The sequence below is a fragment of the Galeopterus variegatus genome, unplaced genomic scaffold (assembly GCF_000696425.1).
Source record: "Galeopterus variegatus unplaced genomic scaffold, G_variegatus-3.0.2 Scaffold1428, whole genome shotgun sequence".
In the NCBI taxonomy this organism is placed as follows: domain Eukaryota; kingdom Metazoa; phylum Chordata; class Mammalia; order Dermoptera; family Cynocephalidae; genus Galeopterus; species Galeopterus variegatus.
In genome coordinates, this window is record NW_007727539.1 from 97,512 (window position 1) to 125,224 (window position 27,713).

Here is a 27,713-nt window from a genome sequence, read left to right on the forward strand (position 1 = left end):
TATATCCAGAAAAAGTAAGAATAGAGACGGAAAGTAAACTAGTAGCTGTGGTGGGAGGTGAGAAGGGAGATTAACAGTAAATGGGCATGAGAGATTTTTCAGGGCATCCCTAGGATATTCTAAATGTTCTATAACTGATTTACATTGATGTTGCATCACTCTGTAAAGTTACTAAAAATGATTGAATTATACTCTTTTTTTTTTTTTCTTTCGTGTCCGGCAACGGACCGCAACCCTCAGTGTTGTGCCCGTACCGGACCGGGACCGGCAACGGGATTGCAACCCTCGGTGCTGCGCCCGCCCCTCGCTCAGCCAGTGAGCGGGAACCGGTCTGTATGTGGGATCCGAACCCTCGGCGGGAGCGCCGCCGCACTCCAAAGCGGTGCACTGTAGCAGTGCGCCACCGGGCCGGCCCCGAATTATACTCTTGAAACACATAATTTTATGGTATGTAAATAAACCTAAATAAAATTGTTAAAAACGTATTATGTTGGGGTACTTCAGAAAAGTTCGTGGAAAGATAGAATTAAAAGATAATGAAAATCTTTCCATGAGCTTTTTGAAGACCCCTATATATGGGTACGTATCCTTAAAAAATTAAAACAATGCAGAAATATTTAAGTCCTTCACCTGCATACCCAGTTCTACTTTCCAGGCGTAACCAGTAGCAATTAGTGTTTAATCTCTTTTTTGACCCATGATAACTGTATTTGTGCAGTGTGCAGTGATCATGTCAGTGTGTTTGGCATATCCATCCCTTCGGACGTTTGTTGCCTCTTTGTATTGGGGAATTGAGGTTGGGTGGCTGTTTGTTGTTGGCTGTGGTCTCCCTGTACTGCTGTGGAGCGCTGGGTCTCATTCTTCCATCTCTCTTCCAGTGCCCCATTCCCTCCTCCCCTTGCTGGCCTGTGGTAGCCCTTGTTCTGCTCTCTGCCTCTGTGGGATCGGCGTTTGGGGCTTCTGCGTGTGGGTGGGAGGGTGAGGTTTTTCTCTTTGTGTCTTGCCTGTTTCAATTGGTTGAGTGGGATGAGCCATCATGGGGTAGGGGTGTGTTCTCACTCCTGCAGAGGCTGAGGGAGTTGATCTCATGGGGGTAGGGAGGGGGTGGTCCTGGGTGTAGAATTGTGGAGAGGTGAGAGGAGTGGGATCTGGTGTTGTGGTAGTGTCAGCAGTTGGCAACAGGTTACTGTGTGGTTTCTGGTGGCTGGTGGGGAGGTGGTAAGTGTTCCCTGCCAGGATGTGGTGGGTATTTGAGGTGACAGATGTGCTAGGTGCCCTGGTATGATCATTGCACAGTGTAGATCTGTCCAGGTATCATGTTGTGCTCTGTGAATATGTGCAATTGTCATGGGTCAATTAAGAAAATATCAAAAGAAAAAAATTTCAGAGACAGAAGTAGATTAGAAGTTACCAGAAATGGAGTGGAAGAGATAATGAGAAGCTATTGCTTGATGGGTACAGGCTTTATGTTTAGAATGATGAAAAAGTTTTGGAAATAGATAGAGGTAGTGGTTGCACAGCATTGTGAATGCAATTAATTCCATGCAATCGTATGTTTAAAAATGCTTAAAATGGCAATTCTTATGTATGTTTTACCACAATAAAAAATGGAAAAATAAACAAAAAAAGGGGGAGAAAGCTCGAGGAAAATGGAATTAAAAGATAACACAAATCTTTCCATGAACTTCTTGAAGATCCCTCAAAAAAATAAAGGCAAGTTTTATCCCCACACCCTTAAGAAAGGATTTGTGCCCAGCTGACCAACAGTTGTGGCCATGACTGGCCCCCCTCTGGTGGGGCAGAGTAGCCAAGAGGGTCAGGGCGCAGCAGGTACTGAAAGGAGCCCTTTCCTGACATCACTGAGGCCAACTTTCAGGGCTGCTGGGGAAAGGGAAGGAGCCAGGGGACTCCTGAAAGAGGAAGTAGGTCCACCTCCTGTTGGGGTTAGGGCCAGTGCCGTACTAGAGCTAGCCTGACTCTTAAGAACCAATAAAGAGCAACTCTTTCTAGCTCTGCATTCAGTAAGCTCACATTGGTAGCAGCAGACCACTGGTTAGGAGTCAAGCTGAGAATCACAGTCTATAGACCAGGCACCAGAGCTAGAAGCAGAGAATTTGAGTGAGGGCCAGAAAGTGGATAATCTTCTAGATTACCCACGAACATAAGCCCTCTCCCCATGGCTGCTGTAATATGCAAAGGCCAGGCAGGTACCTGTCTACCAGAATCCTAACAGTCCTCTCTGCAGGAACACAGGGGCAAGACCCTGGTCTGCCCTAACCCTGTACTACAGAGTAGTTACTGTCCTCACAGTCCAAAGATGATGCAATCAGTTATTCACACTATGTCTTTGGGAGTTGGTTTCACATTCCCATGCTATTGCTCATTCTTGGGGCTTGAAGTTTCCACCAACTAAGATGTAGTTCCCCTCCCTTCAAACCCATTTCCATCCTTTCTCATTTTTTCTACATTTCTCATCCCATGTTCCTCCAACCAGAGCCACTATCCAAGGACCACCTGCCCCAAATCCACTGTGGCCTGGTCCCTCCCCTCCTGGACAAACTCTTCCCCCCTCCACCCCGCCCAGAGACCCCAGTCCACTCTGACATCTCCCCACCTCCCTTTCTCCCCCAAAGTGGAACTAACCTATAACTTCAATTGAGTAATGTTGAAATGAGGACAAACCACAGAACACAGGGCCTTCTTCCATTCCTAAATCTAGAGATCAGCAGCTCAATAAGGTCAGACACATTTGAGGACTATAAACATCTTAGAACTGCCTCCCAAAACCTAGACACTGGCAGCTGAGATCTGACCAGAGATGACCCAGAGCAGGATATCTGTGAGGCAATGACCCTCCTTCCACTGAATGGAGCTTAAAGCGATTGTGTGTGTCATGGTTATCATATGATCAAGCTATATGATTATGGCATGATAAGCCAATTTTTCCAATAACAACATCTATTGGTGTAAATAGTGCTTTATTGTTTACACATTTTCTCATTTAACCCTTGCAGCAACCCTGAGGTAGGTATTATTATCCCCACTTTAAAGATTAGCAAACCAATGTCCCTAGGTTAGGTCACTTGCTGAAGATCACACACTTATTAGTGGCAAAGACACTGATAATTCCAAACCCAAGGGGACTCTTTTGAGTAGTTCACAGGCTGCTGTCAAGGAAAGTAGAGCAGAAAACTTCAACTGGGAAGGGCTGGATTATTCAATGGAGCTTGAGGGGGTCCCTCACCGGGGATGAAACAGGCACATTCACAGGCCACCACCAGGACTGAGCAGAAGCCTAGAGCGCGTGAGAGCTGTGAAGCAGAAAGAGGTCAACATTTGCTAAGCTGACAGTGTCTTCAAATCCACACAGAGCCCAGATTCCAGGGCTGGAGAAAGAAGAAGGGATCCAGAAGATACAAGTCCAAAGACTGGCCACAGGGCAAGTGAAGAGAAGTCAGGTGGAGAGAGGCCAGGAAGAGCTGCCACGGAGAGGCACTATCTCAGCTTGGCCAAAGTGCAGTGATCTGGGACAGTGGTCTTTTAACTCTGTTAAGGCCTTGGGAATCTGATGAAAGCCATAAAACCTCCCCACAGAAAAATACAGACACACATGTACAGACATTTCACATATAATTCCAGGGAGTCCATGGACCCTAGGTGGGGGACTCTTGCTTTAGGGCAAGGATGTCACCCTAAGTCAAGTCACTGATGCAAACCTGTCTTTATGCTGCATTTCCTGTGAATGCTCCCCTTTTGTCATCCCCTAATATTTAGAATGTCGTGAAGTTAATTTTTAAAGAGTCAAGGAAAGGGAGTTCAGCCTGCATTCCAGCCAGAGAAACAGCAGCTGTTGCATGGCAGTGGCAGCAGCCAGAAGGCAAAACAAAGAAAGGATGGGGTCACATATACCACTGCCTTTCCCATCCAAAAGGTCACATTGGGAGCTTTTCTCTACTCAAATCTAGAGAAGGGGTATGAGACAACGGGGAGAGGGGCAGTGTTTTACTTCCTTTTAGAAGGGAAAGCCATTCCCTCACTGGCTACAGAGTCTAAAGTTCTGTAGGCAATGTCCCCATCCAACTTTCCCCCTCCATACCCCCCATAAATACACCTAAGCAGAGGCCCAGCCATTCATCCACATGTGGCCAGGTCTCCCATGAACACCCATGTATTTACACACACTCTTTCACAGAAGAAGAAAAACTGGGATGGGGGAGATTTCAGGGCAGAAATTCCATGTTGCAACATGGGGATCATGCACTCCCCACAGAGGATCAGAAAAACCAGGAGAATTGGCAAAACCACCCCAAGGACTCAGTGCACATTAGCCCCAAACTATCTTCACGGCTCTTCGTTCTGGACAGGGCCCAACGAGAAAGCAAAGTCATAGCTATTTACTGTGCCCCATCCCCAAAACTAATGGGCCCAAGATAGGGGGCCAGGACTGAAGGGGTTCAGATGTGGAGGAAGCCCCAATTTGCTGCAGAGAGCAGTTCTAATCTCTCATGGGAATCAGCAATCAGGCAAGGGTCTGGCCCCAAGCCCATCCAGGCCTGGAGAGGGCAGACACTGAGGTCTAAGTCATCACTCAGACTCAAAGAGAACAGAGAGGCCATAGCAGTCTTCCAGGCCCAGTGACCACCGGCATTTCAATGGTTACTTCATTCCAGTGATAACTCATACACTAGTGGCCATTTGCCCAGCTCTAGATGGACGTTTCATCACACGTGGCTATAGGAGCCCCAGTTAGCCGAATGTGGGCTGGACTTGGGCAAGGATCAAGCAGGAAGGGTGGAGGGAAGCCACCAAAGCCACTGCCCCTCTTGGCCAGGGCCAGGGGAAGCCGCTCATCTTCAGGAGACGGGGAGGGAGGTTCTTGGCTGTAGCTTGTGGTTCCAGATGGTGGGGCCCCCAGGTCCAAGCCCACCTTGTCTCTAGCCAGAAGTTCCCTCTGTCGCCGCTGCTGCTGATGCCGACCAATCAAGAGGAGAGTAAGGGATGCTGCAAGAACCCCTAGGAAGAAGCCAGCCAGTCCAGCCCCCACTGTGTGGGCCTGGCTCGAGGGGCCCTGCTGGCTGCCCCACACCAAGCTGTAAGCCGCCACCACACGGGCTGCCCCACCCTCCTGACATTCACAGGCATAAGCGCCCATGGCCCCTGGGGTCACCACCACCTCTAGCCCATCCCGCCGGGGTGTGTGGGCAGTCACTCCACCAGGTTGGTGCCACACACAGGATGCCCATGCCGAGCTTGGGGAACATGGCAAGACCACATGTGCAGCTGTAGCCACAGGAACTTCAAACACTACTGGGTGTCCTGCAGAGAGAAAGCAAAGGCACAAAAGGGTGAGGCCATAGGCTGGGGATGTAATAGAGAGAAATTTGGGGTCATATTGGACATGAGAAGGGGCCCTGGGGACAAAGCTAAAAAGGGGATTCCTGAAGAGGGTAAAGCCCTGACTGCCATATCTTCCATGATCCAAATTTTAGAGTGGGTCCAAAATGGAGAACTTTCTAGACCCTTTCCATGCATTCCACCCCATTTCCTTAAATCATACAGACCTCCAGGCTCTTTGGGACATAGAGAAGAGACATCTGCTGACTCTATGTCTTGGACCAGCCTATAGAGAAGAGAATACTTGGTAAATCCAGTGTGAACATTCCCTTCTACCCTCCTCAGTAGCACTGAACATTCACTCACTCGTTACATCTCCCATCATCTCAGAAATCACTCCTGGAATTATTGGTCAACATTCCCCTCATCACCAAATTTTTCCCCCAAACCTCTTGCCTTGTCAAATACTACACATATTTCTAGCAGACTATGGATAGCTAAATTTGCACTAGGTCTGTTGAAAAGATGGTTGGTGGGGGTGCTTTAAAAGAAATATAAGAACCTTCCGAGAAATACACCTTATTATCCACAACCACAGATTTCTCTGGGGAAAAAATATAAAATATAGTTTTTCTAATATTTAAGAGAAAAAGCAAACTACTTTTCTGTAAAAGCTAATCAAAATTCTGTGAGGGTCAGTGAGATTACTTTTTTGTTTTGTAAAAGCTGCTGATCTCTACAGAGGAACTAACTCTTTTCAACAGCTGTTGATATATATTGGCCTTTAATGGATCTGTTTTAAACAACACAATCCTGGTACTTCCGAGATTTGGGTGGACTGTGTCTGATAAATGGATGGCAAGATGACTGCTCGCTGCTAAACTCTTTGGCACCACTTCCAGAGGTGCCAATGAGACCTCTAATAGGGCTGTCAGTGAAGGCCAGGTAAAAGGTCTGAACACATAAAAGCCTCAGCCAAAGAGAGACTCCACTTGAGTGTGAACTCCTTTGATATGAACTTTGAGGTCCCTGAAATGAGATCCAAGACTGGTCTGAATGGCTGGAAATTTCCTGGATAAAACCAAGGTGGATCAGTCTAGCTGAAAATGGGGAATGTGGGGAGATCACATGTACAGCTATAGCCACAAGAGCTTCACAGTCTATGTTCCCCACTCCCCCCAACACACATTGTATGAATTGAGGTTAAGAAGGGTAGAGTGTACAGAAGCACCAACCCAAGACACCGGCATATATACACACACCCCGCACTCCAACGTCACACCCCCCCACACACATATCTTAAGGGAACCCTTGAAACTCAAGTACACAGGATATCTAAGACCAGTGAAATTCTTATTTTAATGAATATTAAAACGATAAAGCACTTGCTTTTGTCTTAGATGTTTAAAAGTTGTGCCAAAAGAAACTAAAAGACCAGGTCAAAGTTCTTAACCAAAAATGAGAAGCTGGCCAAGCCTGCCATCCAAGAGTTATTTTATATCCCTAATTGGCAAAAAATCAAGAATCTGACCAAGAGATGGCACAAGATTTTATACTCATAATTCAAAATGAATCAGGAAAACAAAATTAAATTTTATATCTACTCTGATTATATGTCAGTTATTATCTTAAGCATTTTCACTCTGCTTTGACATGTGCAAATTAATCTGTTTTATTCCCAAAGACATGTACTTTTACTTCTAAATGATTTGTAACCTTGGGGTTTTGTAATATAATGTGGTTATATATATAATTAGGGTTCTATAATATACGAATATACTGTAAGTTAACTGGGCTTCAAAACAGGAAATCTCAAGGTCAATTTGAAAAAATAATATCAATTAAAAACACTTCACTGAGAGGATCTTAAATTAAGATTAAAAGACACTTAAGAAGCATATCAACCAATTACGATTGATGAACATTATTTGGATCCTGAAGTAAAAAAATTTTAAGTATATGCAATTGGGGAAATTGGAACATTGACAGGATATTTGATGATATTAAGAAATTAAGTTTTTGGTATGATAATGGTAATATGGTTATGTTTTTAAAAGAGCCCTTCTATGTTAGGGGGGCACACAGAAAGATTTATGGATGAAGTGATATCTTATGAAGCCTAAGATTTGCTTCAAAATAACTGGGAGTAAGTAAGGGTATTGGTGAAGCAAGATAAACCAGGAGTTGACAGTTGTTGAAGATGACGAACGGACACATGGAAATCATTATACTATTCTCTCTACTTCTGAATATGCTTGAAATTCCTAGAACAAAATGTTTTCAAAGAGACTCCTTATCTGTTAGAGATACATGTTGAAATATTTAAGATAAACATATCAGGGATTTGCTTCAATGTGACATATGCTTTTAAGCTAGCTGTTGAGTGAAAAATGGATGGCAGGATCCCAAAATTGACAAGAGAAGACCAATTAGGAGATTATTAGAGTAGTCCAGTTAAGAAGTGATGATGGTCTACAGCCATACCACCCTGAACATGCCTGATCTGGTGTGATCTTGGAAGCTAAGTAGGGCCAGACTTGGTTAGTACTTGGATGGTGATCTGCCTGGTAACACTGGGTAGTACAGGAAGAAGAAAGAAGAAAGAAGGAAGAAGGAAGAAAAAGAAGAGGAAGAAGAGGAAGAGGAGGAGGAAGAGGAAGAGGAGGAGGAAGAGGAAGAGGAGGAGGAAGAGGAAGAGGAGGAGGAAGAGGAAGAGGAGGAGGAAGAGGAAGAGGAGGAGGAAGAGGAAGAGGAGGAGGAAGAGGAAGAGGAGGAGGAAGAGGAAGAGGAGGAGGAAGAGGAAGAGGAGGAGGAAGAGGAAGAGGAGGAGGAAGAGGAAGAGGAGGAGGAAGAGGAAGAGGAGGAGGAAGAGGAAGAGGAGGAGGAAGAGGAAGAGGAGGAGGAAGAGGAAGAGGAGGAGGAAGAGGAAGAGGAGGAGGAAGAGGAAGAGGAGGAGGAAGAGGAAGAGGAGGAGGAAGAGGAAGAGGAGGAGGAAGAGGAAGAGGAGGAGGAAGAGGAAGAGGAGGAGGAAGAGGAAGAGGAGGAGGAAGAGGAAGAGGAGGAGAAGGAAAAGGAAGAGGAGGAAGGAGGAGGAGGAGGAGGAAGAGAAGGAGGAGGAGGAGGAAGGAGGAAGAGGAGGAGGAAGGGGGAGGAGGAGGAGGAAGGAGGAGGAGGAGGAAGGGGGAGGAGGAGGAGGAAGGGGTAGGAGGTGGAGGAAGGGGGAGGAGAGAGACAGCCAAACTGCTGGAGCTTCATGTTATTAGTGATGCACTACAGGAAACACAGGGCTGGGTGACAATATATACCTGTCCCCAAATATACCTGTCCCCAAGTAGAGGAGGAGGAGGAAGGGGGAGGAGGAGGAGGAGGAAGGGGGAGGAGGAGGAAAGAAGGAGGGAAGAAGGAGGAAGAAGGAAGCAAGGAAGGAAGGAGGAAGGGAGGGAGGGAGGGAGGGAGGGGAAGAAGAAGAAAGAAGAAAGAAAAGAAAAGAAGAAGAAGAAGAAGAAGTCGTCGTCGTAGTAGTAGTAGTAGTAGTAATGATGGCTTAGACTGCAGTGACAGCAGTAGAGGTAGAGAAGGCTGCAAACTGAGGATATGTTTTGAAGCTCGAATCAGTACAAACTGTAATACAATGTGAGCAATTTCCGGCTTGAGCAACTGGATGGACGGAATTCCCTTTACTGAAATGAGGAAACCCAGAGGAGGAGCATGTGAGGGAAAGAGGAAACAAGAGTGCATATTTAGACTTGCTAAGTTTGAGTTGCCTGTGAAGAATCCAAGGGGAATATGAAGTGGGCAGTTGGACAGGGAGTTGCGCAGCTCAGCTAGAGATACCTTCGTGGTCGTCATCTGCACTCAGACGGTACCGAAAGTAATGGGAATGAAATCACCTAGAGTGTAGAAGTGTAGAGAGAAGGTGTCCAGGGGGAAACCCTGAGGAATATTAACATTCAGTATTTGGATGGGAAAGGAGTCAGTAAGGGAGGCGGGAGAATGCAGAGCCACAGAAAAAGGAAAGAGTATTTCAAGGAAGGAGGGAGTAGGCAACTATGAAAGCACTTCTGAGAGCTCTTGTAAGATGAAAACTGAGAAGAGTCCACTCGAGATGGCAACATGGAGTCAGTCACACAGTCAGGGCAGGTCCAGCAGAGAAGCAAGGACATTGATAAGGCAGCACCAGATGAACAGACAATTAGTCGGTGTGGACTGACAGATGGACACACAAGTGATGCAGACACTAATAGATAAAAGAAAAAAAGCACACACAGATAAGACAACATTAACAGATAAGAAACAGACAGACATATAGATGGGGCAGAGCCCTGGGACAGCAGGCAAGAGACCAGCGCAGCTATACTCACCCTCGGTGCTTCCTGGCATGGGCCACACACTCATCCAGCTGGAAGCTCCAGGCACAGACAGGGTCTTGGGCCAGGATGCACTCTGAGCAGCTCAGGAGACGGTTACAGTTGGTTGTGTTCACTTGGGTCACCTCGGTACGAGAGCCAATCAGGAGCCAGCCCTACAGAAAGGAAGTGGGGAAGAGGAATACACTGGATCTCCCAGACCTCAGGGTCACTAGCTCTGGACCCAGGTGTCTCCTCACCAGACTCCCCAAAATATACAACTCACTTGGTATAATTTCATGTTCTCAACTGGCCGTGGCTCTGGGAACAAGGCCAGATCCTCGAGGACACTGAGCTGGGCTCCAATCCGTACTGCTCGATGAAGGTGTCCATCCTCTAGGAGGCAGGCAAGGGACAAGAATAATGAAGTAACTGTCCCAGTGCCCAGGACTCTGATACCTGTATGTATTAAGGGACACTCTTTGTGATGAGAGCATGTATATGTTGAGTAGGCAACTTGCTTAACTATTAAATATACCTGTCCCCAAGTAGAGCACATCATACTCTTTCCCTGAGAGGCTGGTCACCCTGTGTGCCACAACTCTGAGATAGGATGTATCCGTGGTGACCAGCAGGGGGTGGCCATCAACTGGAAACACTGGCCTGTCCATGAGTGGGTGGTCCCGGATGAAGGTGAGCACACGGTCAGGCAGGGAGAGAGACGAGCCAAACTGCCGGAGCTTCATGTTATTAGTGATGCACTACAGGAAACACAGGGCTGGGTGACAAAGCTTCCTGGGGAACAGGAAGTGTCAGTGATGCTTAGTGGAGCTCCTGCCCTAATGGCAGATCTTCAATGCAGGCCTGGGATGAAGATCTGCCCCAGCCCCCTCACCTCTCCAGGTCTGGGCTGCGGCACATCATTGTCCGTGACAGGCAGTCCCCTGTTGCAGTCATGTTTTAGCTCTCTGAAGGGACCATTCAGCACCATCCGAATGTCTTGTGGTCGGAAGGCACAGACAGCAGAGATGGCAGCCCCCTCCCTAAAAGAGTCACAGGTTGAAGCCAGATATTTAGAGGGAGCTCAGGGATAGCAACTCATCCCTTGTCAAATGAGATGACCTATGAGAAATGCACAGGGAGCCACATGGCCGAGGGAGGGAAAGTCCACCCCTCTGGAGGAGATGGCACTGACACTGCGCCAGCCCCACACATCTCCCACCCTGTAACTCTCCTCCACACCAGAGCCCCTCACCACTGGGAGGAAAAGATGCCATAAAAGATAGGGGTCCCCATTCCAGGCTCAGGTCGAAGCACAGCCACGTCCTGCAGGACAGCAGAGGCCCGGCCATGCTCAGGCCCTGGACACAGAAGGTCAGCCTTCAAAAACGTTGTCCACCTCTGTTGGAGAGTCTTCCGGCCCCCGAGGTCCCCCTGGGGTGACAAGCACATGGCAAGTTCTCTTTAGAAGATCAACATTGGGCAAGGAATGTGGAGACGAATAAAAGTTTCCTCAGAGCTGACTTCAGGGCAGACACGGACAGATGGAAGACAGATGCATAGAAATGCAAGGACAAAGATACAGACAGAGCAACTGTGGGGATAATGAGATACAGGGGTGAATGGAGTCACAATAACAATGACAGTGAGTAGGTCCACTGTGCACTTATAAAGTACTTTGCTACATGTTGTGCATAAGTTACCTCATTTAGTCCTCAAATAACCTTTACAGATAGGCATGATTATCCTCATTTACAGATGACTTTCAAAGGAGCTAAAGAACCTGCCTGGAGTCACACAGGCAGTCATCAGTGGAGTGGGGACTCAGTTGCTGTCCCCTAACTCCTTCTAAATATCTGGCTCCAACCTGGGACTCTTCCAGGGAGAGGGCTCCATCTTGAACCTGGGTCTGTCTGTCACCAGTTCCTGCCTTTAACCTACACACTAGTCCACCTCCTGTGGACAGTGTGTCACAAGGATAATTGTGGGGGTCAAAGAGGCCAGAGCCCCTCCCCCCCACTCTTCAAGCTTCCAGAAAATAAGACAAAGCATAGAAAAAAGGAGACAGAGGAGAGATGCAAAGACAGAGACCCAGAGAGTAAAAGACAGGAGGACAGACAGAGTGAGAGACGACAGACAGCTGTGATGGAGGTCTCACCGCACATACACGGGCCACCCGCGGGACCTTAATGCGCTCATATGAGTCAAATGCTCGGGAAGTCTCCGTAAAGAAGAAGTAGATTTCGTCGTCTCCATCTTCATCTCCCCATTCAGTTGGGCTCAAGGCCATGGCTGCAACAAAGGCTGGAGCTGGGAAGACCAGTGGCCTCAGATACCCACAGACACAGCCTGGGGCCACCCAGCCTCCACCCTATCTGTCCCCCAGAGCACCCCTGTCCCTCTCCCCACCGTTAAGCCAGGATGACAAGGTCTCTGTCCGAATCCAGTCCTCAGCACGACCCACAGCCCGGGTGATAATTGGCTCCGTCCCCAGGTAGTTTTTCACAGTGGCAGCATAGAGGACCCCCCCTGCAGGGTGACAGGGAGAAGATGGGCTGTCAGAGACCCACTGAGGGAAGCAAAAGAGGTCACAGACAGAGCAGGTAATAAAGCAGGGCAGCGGCTCTCAGGGACTGCACACCCACTAAGTGCCAGGCATCACTAAGCACATTACAGATATCACCACACTTAAACATAGAAACAAACTGCTCCAGGGCAGTAAGGGAAACCAGGGTTAAGGAAAAACTGCTGGAATATCCATGTACATGAAGAGAGAAAAAAGGCCTCCATTGTGGAAATTAGCTTTGTTTGTTTAGGTTTTCTTGCTGTTGTTTCAGAAACCCTGTAATATGCTAATTGTGCTGTGACTCCCCAGGAGGACGGTTTGCTTTGCAGCATGTCCCAACTTAACTTAAGTTCTCCCACTATGGCAAATGTCTGAGGGAACTAGTGTTCTTTCTGAACATTAGGGGGTATATATTGCTCTGGAACAAGTCACTACTTTAGGGTATTCTAGCATCACTTGAGGAATTAATTAAATGCAGAATCCTAGGCCCAGCAATTCTCATTCAATAGACCTGCAGGGTGGCCCAAGACCTACATTTCAAACAGGCAGTTGGAGTTATTCTGATTCAGGTGATTCAAGACCACTTTGTTTGAGAAACACCAGCCTAGCGGATGAATGGAGGTTTCACAAATAGTCACAGATAGTAATCAGGTCCTCCCTCCTGGTACAGTGGCAGGGCAGAGGTGCTCTACGGGTGGTGGGGATGGGAGAAGAGAGAAATTGCAGACCCCCTTGGAAGGAAGAGAGGTGCGGCTCTGTGGGCTGGATGCAAGAGAAATACAGCCACTCTGAGTAACACTGCCAAGGGTTCAGACACGAATACAAAGAAAACGAACCGGGGTAGTAGAAGGTCGCGAACACCCTGGAAGACTCTTGAGTATCACAGGCATTCTGGAGAGAAGGAGGCAACTGGCCTTCACCACCCAGTACACACAAGGCACTGTGGTGGTGCTAAGCACAGCACTGCCCCCAATAACTCCTATTTGAGTCAGGAAGGCAGGCATGTAATCAGACACCAGGAGGTGTGGACTAATAGATGACGGATGACGGCACAGAGGAGGACCCAGCTACATCTACCTGCGGGAGCAGCATCTCAGAGGCAACCTCTGAGCTGGGTCCGAAGAATGAGAAATTTGCCGGATAAATGGAGGACTTCAGGGAGGAAGACAAGCAAGCAGTGAAGAGAGGAGCCAAGCTCAGGCATGTGGGACGCTGGTAGCAGAAGCTCCAGAGGGGCAGAGGGGGCTGCCGGCAAAGCAAGTGAGCAGAGCTGGAGGTGTGGAGATGGGAGCCCAACTGTGATGGGTCTGTTCTGCCAAGCCACGTAAGAGTAAAACTGCAGAGGTTTGGGGTAGGGGGAGTTGTTTGGGTTTTGGCTTTTTTGAAGAGAGTGACAATCAGCTCTGTTTTTTAAGATAATAATGCTAGTTAAAAGGCCATTCACACAATCCATGCAGGAGTGGAAGGTCCGAACTAAGGCAGGGACAGGAAGAATAAAGAGGCTAGATTTGGTAGAATCCATTAACAAGATCTGAAAATCAATTGCATATGAGATGTGAGAGAATGGAGTAAAACAACGTCTCTTAAGGTCTCTAGCTTATAAGATTGATGATAGTAGACAGTGATACTATTAACCAAGCCAGAAAATGTTAGGAGAAGGCCCATAAAGGAGGCAGTTGGAGAGGGAGTTCAGTTGTTGGACACGCTAAGGTTGAAGTGCCTTTACAACACTGGTCAGAGATATTTGGAGGCAATTAAAGAGAAGGGTCTGGAAAACAGGGCCAGAATCGGGAACTTGGGAGTCATCACACACCATGCTTAGGTCATGCCATGAACATGACAGCAAAGGAGAAAGGTAAAGCAAAAAGAGAGCCCTGGGGAATAGCATTCTCTGAGCAGAGGAGCTGCCAAAGGCCATGGAGATCAAGTCAGAGAGGCTGGAGAAACAAGAAAGGCTGGTGTGCTGGAGGCTGGCGCACAAAAACCTTAGCAAAAGCCTGGAGCCTGTGCACACTGGGGGAGCAGCAGAGAGAAGGGCTACCTGGAGGGCGGCACAGTCATCCCGGGGCCACAGGTGCTCGAGAAGCTGCACGTCTCAGGGACTGGAAAGAAAACTAGTATTGAAAAAACACTCCATGCAGAGCAAAAAGGGGCCAGGAGCCCTCTGAGGGCAACAGTGGAGGGTTAGAAACCCCCTTGTGGGGTGAGGAGGGGAGACTATTTTATCATTTGAGATTGTGAAAAGAATTCAAATGTTCTGGAGTCAGGAAGATTTGGGGTTTGAACTCTGACTAGTTATTAGTAGTGTGATCTTGGGTGAACTGATTTTCCTAAGCCTCAGGCTCCTCAAATGTATAATGAGTATGATACCACCTTCCTCTCAGAGTGGTGCTGAGGGTTAAATGAAATGACAAATACAGAACTTCAGCTAGAGCCTGGCACATGGTCAGCATTCCATACATAGTTACAGCACCTTATGAAACCTCAAAGAGCCATATGCTTAATTTGCTACCAGAAAAGGGCAGGGCTGTGGGGGGCAAGGAGCTATAAAATGACATCCCATTCCCTTCCAGAGAATTTCAGGAGAGAAAAACCAAGCACTGGTCATCGGTCCTGGCAGCAAATGGAGCAGCAAATGAGCCAACCCTCTGTACTTCCACGGGGGGAAAAGTTGATACATAAACCAGATTTGGATTGAAAATTTTCCCTAAGAGCATGAAACACAAAACAAGCTAAAACTAACACTCCAGCAGAAGCTGTGTCACGGACACCCTAAGAATGGAAGGAGATGTGGTGAAGGAGACAGTTATGAATATTTTGGGAACATGATTTGGTGTGTAGAGTTGGGGAGAAATCATCATAAATATTCTGGAAACAGTAAAAGGCCACAGATAACTATGCAAAGACACAGCAGTGGATGGAGAAAAAAGGTCCCAAACTTTCTAAGAGACCAATGAGGGAGTCAGCAACACTGGAGCTTGGAAATACTGAAAAGAACACAGTCACTCAGGGTGGAATAGCAGAGGGTCGCTGATACCAAGGACAGCAGGATGGATCACACACTTCGGGAGGAAGTAGCAGGGTCCCAGGTGCTCCAAGAGTACCAAGGGGCTTACAACACAGTCTTAAACACACACACACACACACACGCGCACACACACACACACACACACACACGAGAAGGAACAGCAGCCGTCACAATCAGGAGGACAGGGCGCACACACACACACACACACACACACACACACGAGAAGGAACAGCAGCCGTCACAATCAGGAGGACAGGAGTCCTAAGAGAACACAGGACCACCACATGTCCTAGATCCTCCAGGACACACTCAATTCCAAATATTCCATTACACTGTTCATTTAATAAAATATTGCTGAATGTGAAATTGTTTGGCAAATTATTGCTGAATGGAACAATCAGTAAACATTAAAATACATATTTTCTATTGGCAAAAGATGACATGCACAAGAGAGTGATGCCCAGTGTTCAGTGAACAAGCTGGTTTTTAAAAAATGGCATAATTCAACTTTATTTTTATTTTTTAAAATATGTAATACAAGTATATCTGTGGACACAGGAAAGATTGTTGAAGGAGCTATAACTCTACAGTGTTAGTTTCTAATGGAATTACAAGTGATTTTTTATTTTCTTTATGCTTTTCTGTATCCACTGAATTTTTCTGTAGTTAGCAACTTTTGTTGTTATAACCCAAAAAAATGAGATATTTTCATTTTGGGAATACAAAAAATAAAATAAAAATAAAAGATTGAAAGTCACAAAATATGAAGAATGATAAAGAAAAATCACAATTACATGAGAAAATTGATCCCTACTTGCTCAGATGAAAAGCCTGTGAACACAGGCCTCCCAAAAATTGGTAAGTAATCCAAAACGGACAGGCTAGGATATGTGTCATGGCAGTGAATATTTCACTACCCCCTTGGGGTGTCAAAGTGTTCACAACTTTTTTTTCCCAGACATAGACACACTGGAAAAACACTCACTTTTAAAGGAGATTTATAACAGGAATTATCTGTTCATTGGTTTTAAAGAGAGGATGGGGGGATGTCACTGGCCAGTACAGGGATTGAATCCTGGATCTTGGTGTTATCGGCACCACACTCTAATAAACTGAGCTAAGTGGCCAGCCCAAAAAGAGGATTTTTAAAATGCCCTGGCCTTCTTTCTTTCACTGCCTTTTCTTCTCATGGTCAGATACTTTTCAGGATAAATAGGTCCTACTCCAATACTCTCCATTTCCTTATCTAAGGATTGGGCCAGCTGGATACCTTCTATTAAAAAAAAACCTATTGTTAATACATAATTAGACAGTTGGAGATAGTGTTTACTCTACCTTTCCCTCCACTGGCCTTGTAGGACTTCTATATCTGTCTTGTTTCAATGTGTGAATGCTGGTCTTGAAGAAGACACATGGATTTAAGAGGTAGGCTTGACCCTAAAATGCTGGCAGCACCCATACATCTGGAACATTTGCAGTGCTCCTTGACAGATACATTAATCCAAAGATGCAATGAGACCAAAAGCATATGATAAAAAGACAGGATTGGTTCCCAAACAGAAAGAGCAGAAGTTTCTGCCCTTCTCGATAAAAGCCCTATTTGTGATGGGGAAGACCAAAGACAACTGACTGCTGTCTCTAGCTTGGGGACCTGGGTGAGTAACGACACTATGCAGTCAGAGGAGGAAATACTGGTGAAAGATTAGGTTTGGGGAAGGTGAGTGAAGAAGATGTGCTCAGTTTGAGACATGATAATGTTGAAGTTCCCGTGGGACATCCAAGTAAAGATGTCTGGAAGGGAGTTGGATGTATAGTCTATACCTCCAGATGTCGGAGACAGAGATTCAGGAGGCATCAGAATGAGGTGGAAACAGAAGCCTCAGGGCTGGTTGATATCACAACTACACAGAGTAAGAAGATAATGGGCTCCTGGGTGGAAGCCTAAGGAATTCCGATATTTAAAGGATGGACAGAAGGCAAAGACCCCACCAAGAAAACTGAGAAGGAATCGTCAGTGTTCTTAGGCTAATGTGAACGCTGTCAAAATATTCACATTTTTCCGAATCTGAAGAATGCAAATGAAGACACTGAGATCATTTTGTTGATTTTATCTAAGTGCAGTACAGATAAATGTTATATTTGAAAACAAGATTTCTGAGGCTTTTCCTAAGAGAAATGCAAGTACCAACAAACACATGAAAAAATTGTTCAACCTCATTAATAGAAATGCCAATTAAAATACACATCAAATTGAACTTTGGATATAAATAAATGTATCCAAATATAAACTGTTTAATATAAAACAGTTTATAATTTAAATTATAAACTGTTTGTTTATATGTTAGCTAATTATATTACTTGAGACTGACACGGGTGCAATGAAACAGGCCCTCTCGTCACTGCTGGTGGGACTAACTGGAGAGTAACTTGTCCAAGTCCATCAAGCACCATCAAAGTCCTTACACCCTTTGACCTAGTAATTCTACCTCTTAGATTGATTCATATGCAATTAATTAAATTCATGTAAAGGATTTACATAAAAACTGATGTAAATGGATTTCTGCTGTGCCAGTACTAATAAAAGCAATAATTTATTTTAAAATTTGAGTGTATAATTATATGAAAATAATTAAATTGTGCTACATTCATATGGTGGCACAGCACACAATTACTAAAAATCATGTTTTGAATAATTAAGCATTTCCATGATGTGAAAATGCTCAGTATACAATACTAAATGAAATATGCATGATAATTCCAATTTACTATAAATGCACACATATACATAGATACAACAGAAGAAAATACTCAAAATATTCCAAAACAATAATAGTAATTGGTGATGATAGAATTACAAATAAAATTTTCACTGTCTTCTTTAAACAGTTCTATATTTTCTCAATTTTCTACAATGCACATTGTAGAAAACAGAGAAATTATGTTAACTGATTATCTTAGATTTTTGTGATTGAGAATTCATTTATGTTGATAAACAATTCTGTATAATCAAGAGACATTCATAGCCACTAAAACTCAGAAATCTTTCTTAATGATCCCAAAGACTGACTCAGTGCTATGCCAAAAATGTTGATAAAAAGCCAAAAAAAAAAAACTATTGACTAAACTGTTTTATTCAAACATGTATGAATATAAACAAGATCTCATCAATTTCAACTAAATATGACATCTCAAATGTTGTATTTACTCAATATAATCTTTATGCTCATTTTCTTTTTTTTTTTTTTTGTCTTTTTTCCATGTCCGGCAACGGATCGCAACCCTCAGTGTTGCCCCTGTACCGGACCGGGGACCGGCAACGGGATTGCAACCCTTGGTGTTGCCCCCGCGCCTCGCTCAGCCAGTGAGCGGGAACCGGTCTGTATGTGGGATCCGAACCCTCGGGCGGGAGCGCCGCCACGCTTCCCAAGCGGCGCACTTATCCAGTGCGCCACCGGGCCGGCCCTCAAAACTTTTGTTATTTTATGTTTTTTAGAAAAGTTAAGTCATTAGTTGTATGACTAAAGAGTGATTTAATTTGTGTAATTTTTAAGACTTTTCCTAAAAATAAAAGCTATGCGTAAGAAAAAAATTTCCTTGTTAGATCTTGTGTCCCGATTTTTGTTTTACATAACATATTGTTCAAAAGTATAGATAAAAAGAAATTTTATAATAAAGATGGCAGCAAAAGTCAATGAAGAAAGAAAAAACAGTATGATGAATAATGCTGAATCAACTAATTAGCTAGCTAGAAAAAATTAATTTAGATTCCCATCTTACGCCATTCATTAAAATAAGTTCCAAATAGATAAATGAGTTAAACATTTGGGAAAAATTTTTAAGAAGAAAAAAACTTTACTGCTTTCTAAATGAAGAAGTATTGAGCTTAAAAAAATATAGCCACAAAGGAAAAGATACTTCGATTGGAACATTAATATCCTACCCATTAATTGGCCTAAGAATATGAGCAGAGGATTCACCAAAGAAGAAATAAAAATAAGTACTAAAACATAAAAAATGTTCAACTTCGCTATATTCAAAGAAATACAAATTAAAACAAGGCGCCATTTTTAGTCTCAAATTAGCAAAGATTTTTCAAAATGACAATACATTCTATTGAAATTTATGTGAGGGAAAAAACCACTCATTCACTGCTGATTTATGGTGTAAATTGGTACACCCTTTCTAAAAACTCAATTAGCAACAGATAATAAGCCAGAAAATCTTCACACCCTTTGATGTAGTAATACATTCGTAGGAATCTTAAGGAGACGATCTAAAATGAGGACAAAAATTTAGAAACAAAAACGTTCATTACAGCAATGTGGATAATAGCAAAAACTTTGAAGTAAACTAAATAAAATAAATTTATATTAATGATTTAGAAGTGTTTAATTTATGGTATGTTAAGATGAGTAGCATGATGTCAATAAAAATCCTCTTTCCAAATAATTTTTATTTTATTTATTTATTTGTTTGTTTGCTTATTTATTTATTTACTGGTGGCTGGCCAGTAAGGGGATCCGAATCCTTGATTTTGATATTATAATATGGTGCTCTAACCAACTGAGCTAACATGACAGCCCGAATTTTTAAATTATATAGGAAGGTCTATGACATAAAGTTACATCACAAAATTCAAAATTATATCCATGTAGCATGACATTTAAAAGTTGTATAATACACACATTCATAAAGTTTCTATTAACCTGCTTGTTTTACACTATCGTGAGAAAATATCTGGCTTTTCACTGAATTTGGAGGGTGTATGTGGGGTGGTCTGACCTAAAATACAGACTATGTTGAACAAAAACAATTTGCTCTGTGGCTGCCAAAGAATTAGACAGTCATTCTCCAGAAGAGATTTAGGCATGATCTGTGACAGAACCATTCCACACTTGAAAAACAGTAGATAGCTTGTTCAAAGGAAGGAACAGCAGGAATTTATTAAATAGTTACTACGGATTTCCCTGAGCAACAAAGGACCAGCCAGCAAAATGTATTATGCATGAGTATATGTGGGTGTGCACACATGTTAAAAAGATAGAAGGAAATAACCTAAAATATTAGCCGTGGTTTTCTAAGTAGATATATTCTAGAACTGCACTAATACAAGGGTACTTCAAAAAGTTCCTAAAAAGATTCGTATTATCTTCCCATCCTATTTTTCCATGAATTTTTTGAGGTACCCTTGTATGGTAGCCACTAGAAACATGCTTTATTTACATTAAATTTAATTTAAAATACCTTCCTTCAGTGGCACTAGTCACATTTCAAGGGCTCAATAGCACAATAGTTAGTGGATACCATACTGGACAGGGCAAATAAAACTTTTCCATCATCACAAGAAGTTCTATTAGACAGTAGTGTTCTAGAAGACTTTTCTACGTTCTTTATACTTTCCCCAAATTTATTACAATATGCATTGTAGTAGATTGCTCTTATAAGCAGAAAAAATAAATACTATGAGAAAAGAAAATGAGGTCAACAAAGGAAACAATCACACTCACAGAATTGCAGAGGACATATTCTCTAGAGAGAACGCTGGGAAAATAATACGCTGTGGGGAAAAGCAGGTAGTCACAGGCACCCAGGAAAGAACAGGAAAGGCTAAAAAGAGATGTGGGAATAATCAACATTCCGAGGAAAGCAAAGACACAGAAATTCCAACAGCAGGGGCAGGGAAGGAGGCAATCAGAGCATGAAGGCACAAGTTCTTGTCTCTCCCCACTCACCAGCCATTACAGCTGCTGAACGCTGAGCTGGCTCAAAAGGACATTTCCCCCGGCCACTTTCAAGTCCTTCAACCTGCTGGAAACTGGACACATCCTACAGACCAGAAGGGGGCAATTGGTTTAGGGGTCACAGGGAAGGTTTATGGTGAGAATTACAAAGATGGTCAGAAGAAGGAAAATGGCAATTCCCATTCATCTCCCCACCCCCCACTACCATCCCCATATTCCCAATCAGCTATTTCTGCTTCCCCCACCCATTCCTGCATGTCTCATCTCTGCTATCCCCTTGTCATGCATTTATTACTCTTCCCCCAATTCCCCTAGTACAACACCCAAATGTCCTGATGAAGGAACACCTAGGATGACCCTACAAGACACTAAGAGGCTGAAAGCTAGGTCTTTCCTCTGAAACACTGCTGAATTGTAGGATTTGAAACTTGCTAGAGAATGTGCTACAAGGCAAGAAGGACCAGAGAAGAAAGGCCTCCTGGGGGCTGGGGCCCTTCGGAAGAGTAAATAAAAGTTCAGGCTGATAGAGGACCATCTAAAGCCCAGGGGCCTAGAGAGAAGGGATATCTTCCCCCTCCTCCCACCTCAAGGATGAAAGGCAGGGCCACAGTTATACATCCAAGAGGGAACGAGGATCTGCAAAGTCGGTGAAGAGTGACCTGAAGCTCAAGTCAGAATCTGAGGGTTTGAAAAGTTAGTACCTTCTTCATCATGGGATTCCAGAGGGATTGACCTGGACAGGGGTGAGAGGTGCAAGAGTTCCACGAGGGCTACGCAGAAGTTACCTTAGTCTAACATCCAGCACTAAGAGAGGCTTCAAGATAACACCTAAAAATGGAAATCAAAGATGACTTCAATCTAGGACTGAGAGGGAAGTTAACTGTGGCTGATTGGAAATTAAAGTTATGGCATGGAAATGCCAGACATGATATCACTACTTCATGAACGGGGGTGGACATATGGTGTTGCTGGAGCCCAGTTACTTTGATGGTAGCTGGAGTAGCAACATATATGTCCCCTGAGCATAAGTATACTACTGGTCCATTCGGCTTGCTCATCTCTGCTGTAGGTGACAAACAAGGTTTTATTTTACTGAGAGAGTGTTGAAGAAGGCCTATTAAAATTTGATGTGATCTGAGGTCTCCAAAAAGGGAATACCGGGTCAAAAGAGCCTCCACAGAGGCACAAGCACTCCACCTGTGTGGCATTGGGAGCATCCTTGCCCAAGGAGAAAGGTGACAGTTCCATGAGAAATTACCAAGATGTTTGAGCACTCTGAAAATGGGGTTAATACCTGCTGCTACTTCCCTTTTTACTTGTCACCTGAACTACGGCAGTAAACTCCTCTTCTCCACACTATCTAGCCCCAACCCCAATTTAGTCTATATATGCACCCCAGATTAATCTTCTGAAGTATCAGTCACTAACTTAATAATACATTTTTGTGTAAGAGAATGACAAAATGGCCACAATTGCCTAGAGTACAAACTCTTTAGCTCAACCTATCTACTTTCTACTACTTCTCAAAATGACCTTTGTTCTAGGCAACCAGATCACCAGTTATTCCTGGAAAACAAATTATGTTTTCCCATCTCTATACCTAAAGCTAATTAATCCCTTACATTTCACCAAAGACTGAAAAGATAAGCCTTTTCTTAGTTCTCATTCTCTTCCATCTCTATGCTCCATTTGATACTTCTGACTCATTCTCTTCCTTCAAATATTCTATTTCTTGACTCCCTTGAAATGTTATTATCCTCCTCAAGTCCTTCCTATCTTTTATTTCTCTTCTTCTTCTTTCTAGCCCCTACATAAGGATCTACCCTTAGTCCTTTTCACATATTCTTCAAAGATCTTATTCATTTTTTCATTTCCAACCAGACATTCTATGCAAACCACTCCCCCAAACTCTCCAAGTCTGATGTCTTCCAAACTCTAGCCCATGTTTTCATTTTACTGCTGGACTTCCTCACAGCGATGGCCTATTAGCCTCTTAAAACTCAACATGTCAAAACTAGTCCTCTTCCATTTTCCCCGATGGCATAATAACGTCATCCAAATTTCTAACCTTTGAGAAAGTGAGCCTCCTATTAACTACATAGGTTATGACTACTGTATGGTCAAAATGACATTTAACTAGAGTCTCAAAGGGGTAAGACCATTCCACTACATTCTCTATCTGGATGCCAAGATTCCTCATTGAATTGTCATTGTGTCAGTCAGAATAGTCTCTCAAAATCAGTTGTGGTGAAGGCAAGTCCCTCAAGCTAAACACCAGGGCTGGACAGGAAGGCTGTCACTGAGCTGTGGGGTTGAAACCAGTCCTTTGGCCTTGGCCAAGAAGGGTACAAGTCATATAATAGACCTCTCCCAGGATGTTAAGAAAAAAAAATAGGGGAAAGAAAAGAGAGATGGTCTCTGTTACTTGAAACACATGATACCTAATTTCTCACACATGAACCTCAGTTTCCTTACTTGTAAAATGGAAATAAATAATTCCTAAATATCATGATGTGGTGAGGAGAATTAAACTCAATCATGCATGTAAAGTACCTAATGCCAAGCCGTCAACAGAGCAAACTCAATTGAATGGTTGTCATTGTTGTTGTTGCTGCTGTTGTTAGAAGTCTAACATTCTTCTCTTTAACTGCTAGGATTTCTTTGGCAAAACAAACTAAAATATTTTCCTCCAATGTCCAGTGAGCTGTCACTGAAGGATGGCATTCCACATTGTTGAAGCTGGTAGATACAGTGCTTGAACCTCCTTTTTGTAAAACTTTCATTTCTCCACATTCTACTCTGAGCAAACTGTTGTATCTGGATCAAAACTCTCAGATAATAGTAATATATAATCTCAAAGTAATAAGTCTCAGACATGAGAAGGTTTAACACTAAGGATAAGGCAAGACCTTGGCCAAGCAGTCTAGAGTTACCAGGTAGCAGGACAAGATAGGTAAAGGCAGAAGAGAACCTTCAAAAAGTCTACAAAGCAGACTCTGGCTGTGGCTTTAAAGGTTAACAGGGTTGACTCTTTGGGGCTACGTCCCATATTGTCCTGTGTACAAGATCTGGCCAAAGAATAGTCCCTCATTCCATAAACCTTTTAGATAGGAGGGTACAAAGAAGGAGCCAAACTCATGGAAGTGCAGAACACAGACCCCTGGCTTCACTCTTTGTTGCTGATGTTCCTCAAGAATGGATAGGGGTCCAAGTCACACCAATCCTGACAGGTATGTCCAGAACATTCCCTGTGAAGACATCTTATCTAACAATGATTAGAGTCCCACCTCAGAGAACCAAGGAAAAATAGGAAGCCCTAGGAAATTAACTTGGAATGATTACATTGTCTATGAGCCATGGCTCTGGTATTCATACCCATGGAATCCCCAGGCCTGTGCAGACTGGAAAATGATAAATATGACAATGGCAATACAACCACTACCTGTGAGCTTTGTGAGAACTGTAGGGAAACTAGACCCTCAACATTACCTGATGGTATATATAGAAAATTTCTATATAGAGATATTTTCACCACCATCCTGAAGTAGGAAACCTTCCCAGGATGAGAAGCTATACAGACCTTGATAGGGAGCCTACTACCACATTATGAAAAGAACTCAACATAAGTCCAACCAACCCGAAGGGCAGCCCAAAGGGACTAACTGGAGCAATGAAGCATAGACAATTACAGCATCCTGAGGGGTTTGGAGATATACATTGACTAGGTCTAGGTGGCAAGGATCCCTGCACACTGCAGAAAAGTCAAGTCAAGATCTGTAGTTAAGGATCAGGGTCAAGAAAGGGAATTGTTGCACTCCCTCCTACTGCTCTACAGAGCAGAAACAGAAGCCACTGGGTACAAAGGACATGTGAGGCTTTTGACTCACCCCAGGGCCTTGTCACAAATGTGTGCTTCCAGAGGACCAGTGCTAACTACTGTATACATGAGGAGAAAAGCTGAAAGTTCAAAAACAGTCACCATTCTCGGGGACTCATATGGCCATGAGTAATGTGATTAGGGGGTATACATGTCCCAAGCCTGCCTGGATCTAGAAGAAAATGTGGTTGACAAAGTACCCATTCCGAAGGCAAGATCCAGAGTATGGGTCCAGCAGGTACATTAGTGGACAGTGACATCAGAAGCCATGAGAGCACAGAGTCACAGCCCACACAGAATGAAATTGGTAGTGGAGGTGGGGGAAGGTGGTGAGAGACAGTCACATGCTATGGGAGGAAGAAACAGGCCTAGGCTGCACTGATTAAGAAACGGACCTGGCCTGCTTAGAAAAGCATATACAGGGCAAGGGAAACATGAGTTACTTACTGGTTTCTGAAGTCTCTCCTGGATTTGTCATCTCCCCAGCCCAGCCAGCATCTCTAACTTCCTTCACCATCCCATGTCTCTCTTTACTGTTTACTCTATGCTTCACACTCTAATGCAACCTCCCTCTACCTCTCCTCTACCCTCCCTCAGTGGCAGACAAAGGCTCCACCCCGTGAGGACATCCCCTACTCCCAATGCTTATCATGCACAATGGATGCCTTAACCATGCCCCCACCACAATCACTCACAGAAAACCCTTCCCATCCTCCCATCCACCACTCCCAAGTAACTCACACTGGTATAGGGCTCCCTCTCCCTCTCCTTCTCCTACCACCCGTCACTCACAATAACCCCGCACTTCGGATCAAAAGCGAAGGTGCCACAAGTGAGGAGGTGAGAGGCATTGGCAATGGCGATAATCTGGACAAAATTGTGACATTCATCCTGGGGGTCAGAGATGGTTAGAGAGAATCAGAAGCAGCAGGAATGAGGAAGGGTATGGTAGTGTCAGGACTGTTAGATGCAGCTCTGGAATCAGAGATGATGGGTAATGGCGTGGTGTTAGAGTCCCTGCCTGGGCCCATTGGGATGGGAGCACTACAGGGGACTGACAAAGCATCAGGGCTGGGCCAAGGTCTAAATTGGCACTCAGGACAGGGCCCAGATTTACACCTACCTCTTTCTTGCCTTTCTTCCTACAGTTCTGTCTGTGAGCCTCAGGAACCATCCAGTCAATCTGAGAAAGGAGAAGTTACCATTTTCCCAAGATTCCCCCTGAAACTCCATTGAGGTCAAGGGAGATGAGACAGTTCCACAACCTCCACCAATTTGGGAACTTCAGACCCCTAGAGCACTGTTTTCAAACTGGAAGTCCCCACCCATTAATGAGTAAGAAATCAATTGTGAGATCACAACCAACCTTATTTTTAATAAAACAGAATATATCAGAATGTATCACATATAGGAGAGCAGATATTGTTTCAAGAGAGGTTTCTTTCAATACACACTTGTGTACTGGGGCACAATACTCAGTATTACTATAATTACTATAGTTATTACTATACTGAGTATAGTGGTCAAAAAGTTTGAAAGCTGTTTCCCCAAAACATTGTAATTCTAATGATCCCTCAACCTACTGTCACCTGAAACCTGGTCACTGTGGCCCCCTCCACATCATCAGGAACCTCCCTCACTGTCTCTCAGTCAACCTGACCCTCCATAACCCTGAGCCAAGACAATGAAGCAGACAATCTCCCCCTGTTCATTTCCCCCAATTCTCCCCTTCCCACTATCAACACTGTTACATCTTTAGTTATTATAAACCACTGCCCCCCAAGCCCATAAAACTATGGATCTAATCACATGCTAATGGGTCTGGTGTCTCTCACCCTGCGGGGTCTCTCCCCCGAGAAGGGCAGGGATAAAGCGAAGATCGTGTCCCGGGCGCCAACATAAAGTCTGTAGGAAGCAGGATCCACAAGGAGAACAGAGTAATTGTATGTCTGAGGGACAGCGAACCGGGTGAGATAGGAGTCTGCCTCTGGCAAAAAGAGATGGGGAGAGGGGAGAGTGGTATCAGCCTTCTCTTAATAAGAATGGGGTCCACAAGGGCAAGGCCAAAGAGGCCAGAGCCTTGACAAGCCAACCATAGATACCTGATGGGGTCAGATTATTTAGCTCACAATCCATTCAAGTGTGCTTTTTCTATAAAAATAGAACACTTTAATAAAATAGCAGCATAAATATTAAGCCTATAATTTCTATTCATAGCAATATGGTACATAATTTGAAAATATCTATAAAAGGTACAAGGACTTTCCTAAAATTCTTTTTTTAATCACTACTTAATGATAACTTCTTTTTCTTTTTTACTTAGAAGGAAAATGTTTCACTCTTTTCACCAACACTTTAGGAGTCTATTTCCTCTCTCTCCCACCACCCTTGACCTCACTCCCCCCACCCACCATTCCTCCCAAAGAGATAAAGAGTGTAGTGGGAAAGAGTATATGTTCTGGAAATGAGTCAACCTGAGTTTAAATGTGGCTTTTCCACTTACCAGATGTATAATCTAAGTTATTTGCCCTCTCTGAGCATCACTTTCCTCATCTGTAAACACCACCATCTAGGGGTGCTGGGAGACTTAAGTGACTTGACATATGTGGAAGCTCCTGGCACAAAACTACACGTTTCACAAATGGTTCCTTTCTTCCTTCCTTAGGCATGTGTTCTGTTTTGGCAAAATCTAAACCTCATATCAGCATTCAAAACTCTTATCTACTTAAAGATCATAACAAATGGCCGGCCCGGTGGCGCACTGGATAGTGCGCCGCTTGGGAAGCGCGGCGGCGCTCCCGTCCGAGGGTTCGGATCCCAC

The 27,713-nt window shown here is 44.2% G+C and overlaps 1 protein-coding gene across 3 annotated transcripts in view; it reads right to left on the bottom strand.

Annotated features, from left to right (window-relative positions):
• Nucleotides 1–2,961: 2,961 nt before the first annotated feature.
• Nucleotides 2,962–27,713, bottom strand: part of SEMA4F (sema domain, immunoglobulin domain (Ig), transmembrane domain (TM) and short cytoplasmic domain, (semaphorin) 4F) — a 26,993-nt gene continuing 2,241 nt past the window's right edge. The window contains exons 2-14 of one of the 3 annotated variants that reach the window (XM_008576918.1): nt 26,728–26,879; nt 26,016–26,075; nt 25,685–25,783; nt 21,007–21,100; nt 12,090–12,209; nt 11,839–11,990; nt 10,936–11,114; nt 10,576–10,723; nt 10,219–10,441; nt 9,967–10,076; nt 9,696–9,856; nt 5,562–5,620; nt 2,962–5,316 (exon numbers count right to left, since the gene is read on the bottom strand). In XM_008576918.1, the coding sequence (XP_008575140.1) occupies nt 4,706–5,316; nt 5,562–5,620; nt 9,696–9,856; nt 9,967–10,076; nt 10,219–10,441; nt 10,576–10,723; nt 10,936–11,114; nt 11,839–11,990; nt 12,090–12,209; nt 21,007–21,100; nt 25,685–25,783; nt 26,016–26,075; nt 26,728–26,879 (2,168 nt within the window). In that variant the 3' untranslated portion in view covers nt 2,962–4,705. The remainder of the gene's footprint in view (nt 5,317–5,561; nt 5,621–9,695; nt 9,857–9,966; nt 10,077–10,218; nt 10,442–10,575; nt 10,724–10,935; nt 11,115–11,838; nt 11,991–12,089; nt 12,210–21,006; nt 21,101–25,684; nt 25,784–26,015; nt 26,076–26,727; nt 26,880–27,713) is intronic. The other 2 variants (XM_008576919.1, XM_008576920.1) reach the window with 2 other exon arrangements.